This window comes from Macrobrachium nipponense, chromosome 15, assembly GCF_015104395.2.
Source record: "Macrobrachium nipponense isolate FS-2020 chromosome 15, ASM1510439v2, whole genome shotgun sequence".
NCBI lineage: Eukaryota > Metazoa > Arthropoda > Malacostraca > Decapoda > Palaemonidae > Macrobrachium > Macrobrachium nipponense.
Window position 1 is genome coordinate 4,871,075 of NC_087208.1, and position 14,704 is coordinate 4,885,778.

Sequence of the window (14,704 nt, forward strand, 5' to 3'; positions counted from 1 at the left end):
CAGCTGCTACGGGAAGTTCCTATTTTGTATATCCAATTCATATTTAGTATAATTTTACCTTGCAAAGTACGTTTTATTTATTTATCTATTTATTATGTTGTGCGTTGTCACGTTTTCCAGCCGTTGCGGAAATGACAAGGAAAGCCTATGCAACGCCACTTTTATACCTGGCCACTGATTGTTATTCTATTCTCTCCACTATCAGCTAAGAAATAACCAACGTGACTTGGATGACCTAAGGCACACGAATCTATTCCTGAACGACCGGCTGGAGGCCTTGAGCAGGAATTCCTCTTCTCCCTCGATGGAACAAACCTCTCTCAGGAATGAGATCGACATGTCCGATCAGGAAGGTAATACATTAAGTCGTTCCCGTTCGGGGTGGGGTGGGGCGGGGGAGCCCCATCAGTGCACCTCACGGGGTGCACTGTAGGCACTACTAAAGGTTTTTTTTCAGTGTCCTTCCGGCCCCTAGCTTGAACCCCTTTCATTCTTTTTACTGTACCTCCATTCATAGTATCTTTTTTCCATCTTGCTATCCACCTTCTCCTAACAATTATTTCAAAGTGCAACTGCTTTGAGGTTTCCCTCCTGAGACACATTTCAGATCTAACGATTCTCAGTTTCCTTTCCATAGCTGAATGACTTTAAAGGTCCCAGTGCTTGGCCTTTGGCCCAAACTCTAGTATATTCCCTTACATTCAATTGCATAAGTCGTCGTTTTTCCTTTTTTTTTTCTTTTTTTTAATCAAGACTACCGACCTGTTTTGCACTCTAGAATCAATCAGTTCTAAAAAAAAAAAAACTGTTAGATTAAGAAATTTCATTGAAGAAGGCGCTCACGATGCGTCTTCTTATAAGATTTTACGAATGATTAATTTAAAATTGTACAATGAACTGACTTCATCTGACAGATATGACATTTTTAGTTTATGGGTATTTTAATAGCATGTACTTAATTTATCTGTAAAATCTCCGTCTCTTAACATCTTATGCATAGTTTCTTTGTGATATTGAACATCTTATACTCAGTTACTCAGTGATTTCTTGTTATCTTCTTAGTCTGTTGACATACGAATTTATGCTATTGTTTTGAAAATACGACCAGTATCTAAACAGCCTAAAGTTACTATTTGATGTTGAAATTATTTATTTCCATGGCTTTTGGAATATGAGTCAAATTAATAGTAGCAAATTTTAATGGATTTTTAGAATGACACCCAGTGCAGACCCACTTCGACTAAGTGTGCATACAGAAATCTCAATGGGAATAGAAGAAAAAAAATGTAGAGCTGCAGAAACTCATTGTCAATTGCGTACTATGTTTGTTTCAGTGTCCCGACCGCACTCCCATCCCAGTTTGCCCGAAGACCTGCTCGAGTTGGACGAGGATGACATCGAATGCGACGATCCCATCCTCTCGCCGACGTCTGATGCGCAGTCGCTCAAAGCAGTGAGTAGTCGCTACTTTCCTCCCTCGTTCAAAAATATACCTTCATCGTGAGCATAATATCTCGGTTTTCCTGTGCTTTGTGTGTATGCCACAAATGAGGATGATTAGATACAAGCTTGGTTTAGGAGTAGTGAAGATAACTACAGTTTGACCGTAGTGACAACAAGGTTGCGTTTGTTTTTTATAGTTATGAAACCACTTGTAATTATGTAAATAACATTTAACATTACACTTTATTCATTTGAATGTGTCTAGATATTAAATAGTAGGTGCATTTAGTGTTTGTCCTAAAATACAAGATAACAGGTTTTTTTGCACAAAAAAAGAATCACATAGATGCACCAGTGTCTCTGGGGTGAAATATTCTTGAAACTTTTCTTAAATCTTGTAATTACATTGAAGTAGTTTTTATTCAGTGGCGTCTACTTGTCTTGTACCAGTTTCATAGATTTATTGATTTTTTTAAGGAAGAGACCGCATCTGAATCTTCGACATTGTATTGTGATCACCAAAATATTTTAGATTACGGAAGTTTTTCCATGAAAAGAACTTGTCTTCGAAAGATCACGAAGTCTGGGGGTTTGTTATACAGTAAGATGGGATGTGTTACACCTTGAGTGTTGTCATATCCCTTTGACAAAATATTTTCCCTGGTGCATCCATGATCAAGAGCTCAAAACTTGTTAACGCAAATGAACTGCACAGCTTTCATCATAAATGCATTGTTATAAACACTTCCTTAGTTCGATAGATATATTCACAAAAATAAATGTACACAAATCTTATTGTTTCTCCCGTTATGTTATTGTTTTCTAATTCCATTCTTTTTTGTTTCTTTTCAAGGGCACAACTGTAAGTGAGACACCTCCCCTCACCAAGCCTGCTGTTTGTAGTATAGATAGTTGTCACGAAGCACTATAGAGACCAAAACCTTCATTTGAATCACTAACATTTCTTAACCTAGAGTGTTGCTGCTAGAAGTAATGGTTATTTGTTCAGTCTCACTTTTTACTCTAGTACATTAACGCTGTTTTAACTGAACTAAGAAAAATTAGTATTTGACATTGTACGATACCATATTGCTTCTAGAAAAAATTATCGTCGTACAGATTATCATTGCCCCATGTTCACTCTTTTATCTGCAGTTCAGCCACCGACTAAAACATCGTTATTTAAAAAAATTATTGTTAAATCTCAAGGAAGAATCTAAAAAAATTGAAAGAAACCCAAGTTATAGCATAATCTTAAGGTATCAATTAAAGATTTTTTTCTTAATATTCATATGTATTTTATTACTATTCGTAAAATGATTGTTCAGCTTTGCATTAGTAAAGCAGTGTTTGCTCATCAAAACTAGAGAACACAGCTAAAATATTGAACTTGGCAGCTTCACCTTGACCACGATGCATGCAACTTTAAAAGCACAAAACTGCACGGGAATGGTGCTTGTTGCATTTTGTTCTGTTTTGCTTATAGTGTAGCTTAGAACTCTCTGTGGTTTCTCATCCTTAAACCACAAGATGTGATGTCTGACCTTTTATTCTTATTCCAGCATCTTGAGTGATATGTAGTATGTAATGGTTGTGTGCTCATGCAGAGGTTATGGTGGAAATGTGTGCTCGTAGACGTTCAGTAGTGTTTATACACAGCCGGGATAAATGCCAAACATCGAAGTAAGCAGATATAAAGAAAGTTTACGGAAAGTTCCAGCATGTCAATGAAGTTTCTGTCAAGTTTGCGTTGTTTATCATTTTATTAAGAATTTCATTTGCTTCCTTGGCCTCTCCTCTGTGCAGATGAGTACTTCAGAAGTGTAGGTCTTTCCACCCTCTCACTGGCAATAGGGGTCTCTTCTACAGATCATTGGACAGTGCACTTTAGGCATATCACTTTTTTGTATTTATTTTTTGTTTTTGGGTATACAGTACTACTTGTTATGAAGGGAAGGCAGATATCTAAAGAACGTAAGAATGTAAATGGAGATTCCTGTAGATTAGTTATTGTGATTGTTCCAACGGTGTCATTTTTTTATCCTTCAAAGCACTGGTAACGTTTAAAATATCCTAAGAAAGTGCTTGTGGCTGTGTCTGTGTGTGCATAAGCTTCCCCAAAGAGAGAGAGAGAGAGAGAGAGAGAGAGAGAGAGAGAAGAGAGAGAGAGAGAGAGAGAGAGAGAGATTTTTCTCCCATATTGGGATGGGTATCTGATAACTTGTAATACAGTGAATGGCATGTGGTATCAGAAGGTAATGCAAGGTATTGCACGATTCTGTAGTTTGTTGAACAGTGTCATTTTTTCCCTAAACTATAACTTTGATATTCCAGTATGAAGTGATGCTAGTACATATGTGCATGCCAAGTGAATTGTCTAAAAAGCCTTTCTCTCTCTCTCTCTCTCTCTCTCTCTCTCTCTCTCTCTCTCTCTCTCTCTCTCTCTCTCTCTCTCTCTCTCTCTCTCTCTCTCTCTCTCTCTTCTGTTTTGCATGCAGTGCTCATGTAGTTTTTAAGGTCGTTTATATGACGTTGAGTCACTTATAAACTTATAATGATGGGTTTCTGTCATGGTCATCTACTGGGATCAGAAAAAGAACTGCGTTTGAAAGGAGCATTCTACGTGCAATTGATCACACTCCGGAGTATTACAACTTTAGCAGTACATCAGCTCAAAGGACTGGCTTACTTTGATATATAATGGAGCAGATGCGATATAATTTTTCATGGGTGCAACCCTGTCTGGATGAGATGAAACCTCATTACATTTTTTTTAACTTATTTCATTTTCGGTAGAATAAAAGGGTTATGAATAGCCCTATACTCAAGTAATATTGACAATGAAGCCTTTAAGAACACCCAATTTGAAATATGATAGCAGACATCTTTTTTATTCAGTTAATAATTAGAAGTATGGGTAGCGTTGCAGAGTACTTACATTTCTGGAAATTCAGTACTATTTCTAAGAGACATGTCCAAAATGTAGATTGAATTGACACAGGCCATTGTGAGTGTTCAGTCCATTAAATAAATCCAGTAAGGGTTTTATGAGACGTCCCATTCAACTTACAAGTATATTACTAACAAAAAACTTGAGCTCAGTTATGCGTAATTATGTGAACCAAAAGCAGACATTGCGTGAAACTCTTCTCATTCAAGTTTGTAAATCAGTCCGTAGAAAGCTTCACCTTCGGACCGTTACATTTTATATTTTATTTTTTGAATGTGCTTTCGTTTTTCGTCTTAGTTCTAACAATGACCCAGGCATATTAAATGCATTGCAGTTCGGATAATGAAAAATCGCGGTTAAACTTTTCGAATATAAACAACATAAAATTTGTCATTTAGTTCGTCTACATTTGAGATTTCACCAGCGTTCGTTATGAAATGGAGATTTGAATCCTGACAGTGACTCGTGTGAGAGTTAAATGAGTGAAGTTTGCTTTATAGAAGAAATACTAAGATTTTTTTTACAAGTTAGAGTGTATCGTGGAAGGCACAACAAAAGAACAGAAGGTGAAGTATTGCTTTCCACTTTGTATCATTGAGGATGTTCTGACTCCAGTCTGTCTTTTCACCCATGTACTCTTTCTGTTGCCTCGATTCGTTGACTGGCATTGAGTAGTTTACTACTCTGTTCTCACTCCATTCATTTTCTCTACTGATCTGTGTCTCACTTTACAATACGGATTATTTTTTCTCTTCCCATTAGCTATTTAAATCATCCACAAGCTTTATTTTAAGTCATCCATACGCATCATTTTGTGTCACATAAATAAAGTATTTGATTTCGTCTGTCCACTCACCAGCTACGGCAAGAAGTTGTGGATGTCATAGGACAGATTCGGGTGATGATCGATCAACTGAGGCATCGAAGAAGGAATTCTCTGACGTCCCTCTCTACCAACTCATCAGATGAGGTTTCACCAGACAAGCTGAAGGTAAGGTTGAAATATCTGTGGCTGAATGACGTGGAATAGGACGCCACAAACAGATTTAATAAAAGAGCACTTAGCCAAGTGAATTTAAATAATCCATGGCTGAAAAAAGAGAAAATCTTTATCTTAATGGAGTAGAATAGTGTCTGAGTAGATGAAATGTAATAATCACAGAATGATTTGATCTTGCATGTATGATTGAGCATTAAATTTTTTTTTCAAAGAAATGCAAGAGTTCACGTTCCAGGGCTGAATGAAGCGAAATAGTTCATGACTCAATAAGGTGAAAATCTACTGCTGAATGTAGCTGAATAACGCATAACTGGGTATCGTTATAGTATTTTATAGAAAGAAATGTATGCAGTTGGTGTTCTTTGTTTTAGAATAATCGTTTGATCCATAATTACTGGGTTTAAAAGCAATTGCTTACTTAGTCTAACTATTCCTTACTTAGTCAATCTAACTAATTGTTTTGGGGATTGCCAGACTGGTGTATTGGGAGCTGTTGTTAGAGAACTTCAAGGACTGGTGAGAAACCTCCTTCGACGGGAAGCCCAGGGGCAGTGTGGAGCTTGTGGCCGTGGCGGAGAAGACAGACTTCAGCTGGAACAGGAAGTTCACCGAGCCCTTGAGGCTGTTGATAAACTCAACATTGAGCTGAACGATACGAAAGACAAGCTCAAAGCTAAGGTAAATATGATGATCATAAATGGATACTTTTGACTAAAACTGATGGAAATTTAGGCGCATATGTTGAAAGATGCGTTAGGAAAACTCAGACCTGTACTTTACGATACCAAAGATGAGAGCAAAACTAAAGTGAGTTGTTAGGCAATTTAGATTTTGTGTTTTTGTAATATTTCCGATGTATTTGTTAAGAGAGTTATGTTAAGTATTGTAAGAAGAAGTACTGGCGCACACTTGAATCAGTATGACCTATTAAGTATCCTATGATCGTCTTAAAGAAAAATGAAGACGTCATTTGAAAGTGGAACAGTGTAAACAGAAGGTACTTATTCATTTTGAAAGCAACACGTATCTTGCAGTGCCTTTTACTTAATTTAATTAATATGCATCCTGATGCAACACTGACATGCTGTCTTTCTTGCAGACCGACGAAGCTTCTGATCTCCAGCATCAAGTCACTTTGGGAGAAGCTCAGCTCAAGGCTGTTGCAGAGCACAGGGACAACCTCAAGCATGATCTTGAGAACACTCATCTTGCCAAGGACGAGTTGATAAAGAAGGTAAGGCCACTCAGTCACAGCATTTATTTTGAGTGTGTCCACTTCCTAGAGAACTTCCTAATTCTTTCCTTATTCATTTGGCATTCAAACCTCCTCACTACCCATTGCTGCTTCAATCAGGCTAATGTTTCTGTTGTAATTTTGAGTGGCTTTTTTGTTTCGACACAGTAACGATGCTAACCCAAAATGTAACCCTCCTGGGTTTGGGACAGTCATGAGGTTTAAACTTTTATGCTTAAATATGCTTGCATTGTCTTTTCTCTCAATTTCTTGTGTGGTGTATTTCTTATTAATTTATTGATTAGTACGACTTTTCTTTATGTATATATGAATTTATTTCTTTGCATAGTAACATTTAGCCGTAGGAACAAATCGATTACAGACAACAAACCATATCCTACTCAAATAGCCTACCTGGAATTCACCTGAGATTCTTGGAATTCTCTTCTTGTTTCTGGTTATCTTGACGTTTTACCGATCATCCTTCACGAGACAAATCTGTTGCTTTTTCGTGGTTAAGTCCCTCGCTTTTCTCTCCCTTCCTCATTTGCCTTTGGTCTTGTGATAGAGGCAGACATTTATTTTCCCATCCCATCGGCCTTTAAATTAAAGGACTGGTGTCCTTTAAACATGCGTGCCTGCATGAAAAGAATTTGAGTTTCTGGAAATCCATTTAAGACTAAAAAAAATTGAAGATAGTTCTCGTCACCAAATTAATTGTAGTAAAGGTACAAAAACGTAATATTACCATCTTAAAACCACGTGGTACTCGTGCTTGTTTCTGTTATTTGTTAAAGGATTAGTAAGCTAGTAAAATACCAGTCCTCATTGAACTACCATTTCATAGCCAAAGAAGACCTTTCTTTTCTTCGGTAGGATATTTTTTTCTTCCTCCGGTTATTTTCTTTACTATGGTTGTCGTTTCTTTACCAGGACTTTTTCCATCCTCGAGTTCTTTTCTTTACTAAAAGTTGTCTTTTCTTTCGTGGAACATTTTTTCTTCCTCTAGTTCTTTATTTTTCTATAGCTGTCTTTTCTTTGCTGGGACTTTTTGCGTCCTCTAGTTCTTTTCTTGACTAAACGTTGTATGTAGAACGTAGTATTTAAACTTCACTGTTTTCTTTCACACTAAATTTTGAATTTTGCCCAATCATACATGGCATGTTTACAAGTAACATCTGTAGTATGTTGTATTACGCTAAACTGATTTTGTAGAGAACTCCATTAAACCAAGTGACATGAAATTCTTGATTTTTTGTAAGATTTGTTGTATTGCATGAAGGGTTGGCTTCTGTAACTAACAATTCAGCACAAATGACGCAGTTCCTGTAACTTCCTGTAAGTGTGGGAGTTGTCTGGTGCCACTGCCTCAAGTATCATGACTGCTAGTGTTATCAGTTCTTTTTTTCTTAGCCCTACAGGAATGCACAGTGTTGTTGACAGATTTGCAAAGCTAAAAGACAATTTAGTAGAACTTGACTCCATGGAGAAAATTTGGAGCTGTCATGTGGATGTATAGGACTTCTGGGCATACAGTAGAACCTGTTTTATCTTCAGTGTAACTATTCGGACACTTCAAGTATCCTGGAACGCTGAGAAACAGGAAAATGCACGCTAATTCCACTTTCACTATACTGTATATACACCAAAGTGATTAGTCGTCATATAAAACTATGTAGTGGAATCTTTACAGTGTTAAACTGCGGAAGAGAAAATGTGCACCACACAACAACGTTTGCAGTAAAATCATAACTCACAAATAAAATGGCTAAATTTCAAATTGAGTGTTTGAATATTCCACCTGAACATGAGTTCTACAAGGAACCTCAGAAATTGGTCAGTAGATGTGGATATGTTCTGAAAAGTGTTTCAGAAGTTTTGCATGCAAACATCAAATGCACTAAAATATATATATATAAATATTATTGTCCGGAATGCCTAAAAATCTTGTTATTTGGAATGTCCAAGTTCACGTGATTTCTTGATAAAAGAGGTTGTACTGTACTAAGTAACTGTTAGAAGACAGGAAGCGGTTGCATGACTTTCTTGCATCTGCCAAACATTTGACTTAGATAATCATTGGTAATAAACGTTAATTTTCTTAGCATTGATTTTGATTTATTCTGAAGTAATCAGATTATAAGTAGTTGTGTTAGTAACAGTAGCAGTAGCAATAGTATTTGTAAAAAGATTCCTATATCCCTCAGGTAAGCAGTTTTAAAATAAAACGAATCAGATGGCGCTGATCCAATATTGTTTCAGTTGTATCTCTCTTAATTATAAAACCCGTCTGTTCCTCAGGCATGGGACATGCGTGATAATGCCGTCTCACGCAAGAATGCTTGCGAGATTGAACTCGCAAGGACTCGAATTGATGTCATGCAGATCAACTCACAGCTCATGGAAGCCATACAGCAGAAGGTGGAGCTCTCACAGCAGCTGGAGCAGTGGCAGGTAAGGAAATGCTCATGTCACCTACTAGGAGATCGTTATTCGAAAGTCATTTGTTACACTGTCATTGGGATGTGTGGGCTGGAGACGGCAGTGAGAGAAGTTCATATCTTTTAGTAGAACTGTACTTGAAGTAAGTTTGTTTTAATGAGATAAGGAATTTTAGTATGGAAGCAACGCTTTAAAACATTTTTCATAAACTAAAGTGTAATTAATATAAAGGAGATAATATTATTTAGGACTGAGAACAGGTGATTTACTTATCCTGCGCTAAAGTGTTGCTTAAGTATGCAGTTTTAGGAACGTTGAGATGAAATCATAAAAAACGTTATAGTACTGCATATCACACACAGGAATCCTTTTTTTTATCACTTGATATTTTTACAGGTGGACATGCAGCAGCTACTAGACGAGCAAATGCGTCGAAAGCTAAGCAAATTAGAACTGAGTGGAAGGGGTGGCTTGGGTCTGTCGCGTGGAAATGCTCAGAATAACACAAATGGAGGAAGCGATTCGGACTCCTCTTGTAGCGGGAAAGCTTCCCCGCGGAAAAACTCCCGTTTGTTCTCCCTCCTGACAAACCTGAAGCGGTAGCCTCGGCGACCTCTATGTCGCTCACAACCTTCCAGATCGTGTGGTACTTCACATTTCAGTGATCAATTCAAATGGATTTCTATTACATTCCGATATGGATTATGAACGAGAGATTTATGACTCAAATGAAATGTATGTATAATACTTTGAAGTAGCAAGTTGCTCTGATATCATGAAAAGGTTTGGTGAGTTATGGTTGTTTTATAATAATCTTTCTTAAAATTCTGTAGCGTCTTGGATCCAACTGCTTACCACTTCTGTTTCTGTGAAAACTTGTACAGTATATTTTTTCTGTGAAAATCATTTATGTTAATAACCTAATCACAAATGCCATCAATATTTATACATATTTATAGGAAGATTATATAGGAAGCTTATTTCCTTCATAAAAAGGAAATATACCAAAGAATTTATTCCATTTTCACATCAGATTTTATGTGGATTCTGAAAGCCTAAAGGCTTGGTTGACTGTTTATTTTAATTCGAATCACGACTACCTATTTCACTGACACCTTTCACTAAACATATGCTATCTATACAAAGTATACCAAATATTTCAATTTTGAACGTCTATATAATCACATAAAGAGCAATTTCTTCGCAGACTGACAGCTTCCAAGTAATTAATATGATAAACAAAATCTTCATTAGCATTCTTTTGAGATAGAACTTGGAAATTTGAAGTCTGATGCTACCAAATTTAAAGTAGTTTTTGATGTCATTCAGCTCTTATTTCATCTGGTGAAAAATTGCTGCCCTAAGAATTATTTTTATACTGGAAATTCTGTTACTTGTCAGGTGAAACAAACTAATGTGTCAAAAATCAAACTTTTAGTAAAGGTTACCCCAGCAATGCCCAGCAGGATTGTCTGATCAATCAACTGAATTGTTCTGATCCAGTTTTCAGCTTTATCACACGTGACACGATTTGATCTTAAACCAAAGAAGCTGATTGTTTCGAGAAATGATTCAGAAACTGTTGCTCTTCATGAAAATTCGTTGTATACAAAATACATCACTAAAATACTGTACTTAGCTGTGATATATCAAACTTTATCTAACTTTCAAGTCTATTTTTTATTTTCTTTAACAAATTTCCTAGTCTTCTTGATATTGATGAAGTCTGGTATATTGTGCTTTGAACTTAGCTAACGTTGCCAATGAATGCAGATTAATCTAAAATTAAGTTTCACAATTTTGACCAAATTTAGGTACCTCTGATTACTATACTTGTATTTTTTTTCTAAAACGTATCAGTTGATGCGTCTTGAGAAAGTTTTCGTGATCAATTCCTGATCAAGTGCAGCTTAGCAACCAAGTTCATTGTTATTTACTGACCTATTAAAATTTGTGTTGTTGAATGAAGTCGAAAATAATATTTTCAAATGGGTAAGTTACGTTTCAAAAACTTAACACTGATATGATGCTACTACGAATGATTTGTTAGGAGTGGTGAATATTAATGCTAATAATAACGTTTTGCTTTGTCCCCCAAAAACCTACAAAATATTTCATTTTTCATCCATTGTTTTTAACAACAAATAAATGCGTACTATATTTCCTGTATGACTACATCCTTGGTAAGAATGATGACTCAGGATTTTGTCTGTAACCAGAATCAAGCAATTAGTATACATACATGAAAGGACTCCTGTTGAATTTTGTTGTAACAAGCTGCTCCATTATCATGTTACTGTACTGTTTATTGTATAAATGAATGGTAGAGGAGTCTTAACTGGTGTCCACATTTAAGGAGATAAAGAGTACCAGAGTCCTGCAGAATATGCTGTAGTTACATCATTGCCACTCCCACTCCCCCCCACTTCATGCCAGTAGTAGCGGCGTATTACTGTGTGACTGGAGCCAGGTAAACCTACGGCTTCCATAGTCTTATGTATTTCTCTAAGTGACTTCTGTTTGTGTAACTATTAAAAATATGTAAATATTTAGAATTGTAAATATTAGGGTTACAAAATGAAATATATAAGAAGCCTCCAGTGAATTACACTTGGGAAATTGACCACTTGAGCTTCAAAATTCATTGTCATTGTGAAGAACAGTTGATAACATCCGACGCTAAGGCAGGTTCTCATATTTCCCACGGCTGGTCAAGCTATGCATGATGTTCTTACAAGAGTTAAGCACCTGCGACGAGTTCTGAGGACTCCCCTGAGATACCAGTTGTTTTGAATTCTTATAAAAATAGTGAACCTTTATAGTGTGATCTTACATGGTCAGGGTATCGACTGTTCAAGCACGAATGGCAAAATTTAATTTCTCTCTCATGGTCATCAGTCATGAATTCTTTTCAGATTTTGCTCTTCTCGAAGAATCTCTTGGAAGATTTCCTCTTTTGTAATGACAGTAGCTTTATTTTTTAAATTCTGATAAACCATGCATTCCATTCTCATTAAGGAACTCATTTCTTGAATGAAGTTACAGATGGTAGATTTATATTCACTTATGCAGGTATATGTAGTCGAAGTACTATCTACTTTTGCACTATGATGCATCGCTGATGTTTATACTTACAAGTTAGAGAGGATTTGATCCTGGGAAGGAGACAGTTAGAAACAGATGAGGACTCGAAACATGCCTTAAATATATTACATTTCCGTCCAGATTTATACTTAGTGAGTAACTGTTACTACTGTAGTCCAGTGTGCTGAATACATTGTGCTGTATACGGGATGTCATGATTATCCACTTGTATGCATATGTTGAAGTATTTCTGGTTGTCAGGATTCTTATCGTTTATTAATAGTATCAAATACTTTATAAGTTTGCCATACAGTGTGCCTGTATGTAAGAGCCATTGGAAAGGTAAAAATGAGCACGACAACATAGGAGATGCTATTTTGTTGTTGCTTGAATCTCTGGAATATATTAAAGCAATCAATGTATTTGTGTACCTTCATCACAGTATGTAAGGTAGTAAATATGTTGTCTGAATTGATCCGAGAAGGAGAGTTGTATTTTGGGTAGCTGGTATACTGCTTAATTATTTTTTCTAATGATTGATATTTTATGATTTACTGGTTTTCCTACGCAAATGGAAAAAATTGTTTCGAAAGAAGGCATAGAAAAGTATACAGAGGTATTTTCAAGGAAAGTGCAAACACCCAATATATTAGTCTACAAGACAATGATGAAGTCCATATAGTGTCAATCAAGTGTTATGATATCTGTTGATGATTATATCAAATATATTTATACTGTATATAAACCATACAACAAACACGTCATTGTTTGGAACGTAAGGCAATAGAAAAATATGTAGACGAAGCATCCTTGATTTAGTGCAATAAAGTTGTAGCAAAACAAAAACAGTAGTATTCACTTTCCTAATTGAAATCATGGTTCCAGAAAGGTTTTAAAGAAGCTCTACTGATTTGACTTAGTGGAGACGTTGTTCAATACACAGAAATTTTGTTATGCAGTTATTAAAATAAAGAAAAAGTCCAATAGCATAAAAAAGACGAGTCATTGAAATGAAGGGAAAGTCTCCAGTAGGTTGAAAAGGTAAGTGATTAAAATAAAGAATAGTCCAATAGACTAAACAGATGCCATTAAAATAAAGAGAAAGGCAAAAGGTCACAATTGGACTGAAATGTTTCAACTCAGTTTGCAAAGTTTTCTGCTTCAAATACCATGAAGTTGTTCAAACATCACAGATCGTTTTACATGGATCTGAATCATTGCAAACACACACACACACACAATTATATATTATATATTATATATAATTCATATATATATATATATATATATATATATATATATATATATAGATATATCTATATATAGATATATATAATAATAATATATATATATAGGATTTGTGTATATGGGCACTTACAAACCCATTGTGTCGAGTGATTAATTAGGTTTCTGGTATTTAATTGCAACAAGGTATGGCTCTAGTGAATGCCTAAGAAAGGCTATCATTCGTGGGAAAAAACAAATATGTAACATATACAAGTGTGTGTGTATATATATATATATATATAATATATATATATATATTACACACATATATATATATATATATATATATATATATATATGACTGGTAAAAATGTCTGTAACAACAGAGTTCCATCTAATAAAAGGAGCCCATAAAAACACCAAAATAGAGAAAAAAGTACTATATTTCAGAGACTGCTGTCTCCCTCTTCAGGTAGATGAATGAGAAAAGTTCACAGAAAAGGTGGTATTTATACCAAGAGGTCCATCCACAAACAAGCCATTTTAAGTCACCACCTTTTCTGTGAACTTTTCTCATTCATCTACCTGAAGAGGGAGACAGCAGTCTCTGAAATATAGTACTTTTTCTCTATTTTGGTGTTTTTATGGGCTCCTTTTATTAGATATATATATATATATATATATATATATATATATTATATATATATATATATATATATATACATATATATATATATATATATATATATATATATATGAGAATACGGCGGTATTTCTGATTTGGAAAGCTGCTCTCGTCTAGTACGTGTTGCACAATTTTTCATAAATATGTATATTTCACAGGACAATAAATTTGATCTTTTTCCTATATTTTTATTGATGATATCACTTCTGGAATAGATAACTTTCAGACTATATAAATTTAAGCGGCAATGAGGAATAAAGATGCAGCAAACTTATTAGGACAGATTAGATAAGAGAAAGATTCGCTTCCAGGATCTTTATTCATGTTTTAAGAGTCCATGAAGCTAGTCTCTAAAGTTCTAAACCATGCGTTCTAGAATCTAGATACTGCACGATCACGGGAAGACAAAAACAGCTAGACTTTTTCTGTGCAATGGAATTCTTTATAGCCATCTGGGAGATAAGTTGGTGAGGGATTATTTCTGGTCAATCTACTTAATTTAATTCGTAGATGGAACAATATTTCTGTTGTGAACTTGCTATTATGATAATTTTCCTAACTACAGAATATATTTAACTTTTTAGCTTAACTTGCATAGCTGAACGAGAAGACTTTTCTTTAATAACAGCTTCTTTTGAC

The 14,704-nt window shown here is 35.4% G+C and overlaps 1 protein-coding gene across 2 annotated transcripts in view; it reads left to right on the plus strand.

The window, feature by feature from the left end:
• The window catches only part of LOC135226979 (bicaudal D-related protein homolog), a 250,816-nt gene extending 237,817 nt beyond the window's left edge, over positions 1–12,999 (plus strand). For both annotated transcript variants that reach the window (XM_064266691.1, XM_064266692.1), the window contains 7 exons: positions 206–353; positions 1,335–1,453; positions 5,253–5,384; positions 5,868–6,071; positions 6,493–6,627; positions 8,929–9,081; positions 9,466–12,999. In XM_064266691.1, coding sequence (XP_064122761.1) covers positions 206–353; positions 1,335–1,453; positions 5,253–5,384; positions 5,868–6,071; positions 6,493–6,627; positions 8,929–9,081; positions 9,466–9,672 — 1,098 coding nt within the window. In that variant the 3' untranslated portion in view covers positions 9,673–12,999. The remainder of the gene's footprint in view (positions 1–205; positions 354–1,334; positions 1,454–5,252; positions 5,385–5,867; positions 6,072–6,492; positions 6,628–8,928; positions 9,082–9,465) is intronic.
• The last annotated feature ends 1,705 nt before the right edge of the window (positions 13,000–14,704 follow it).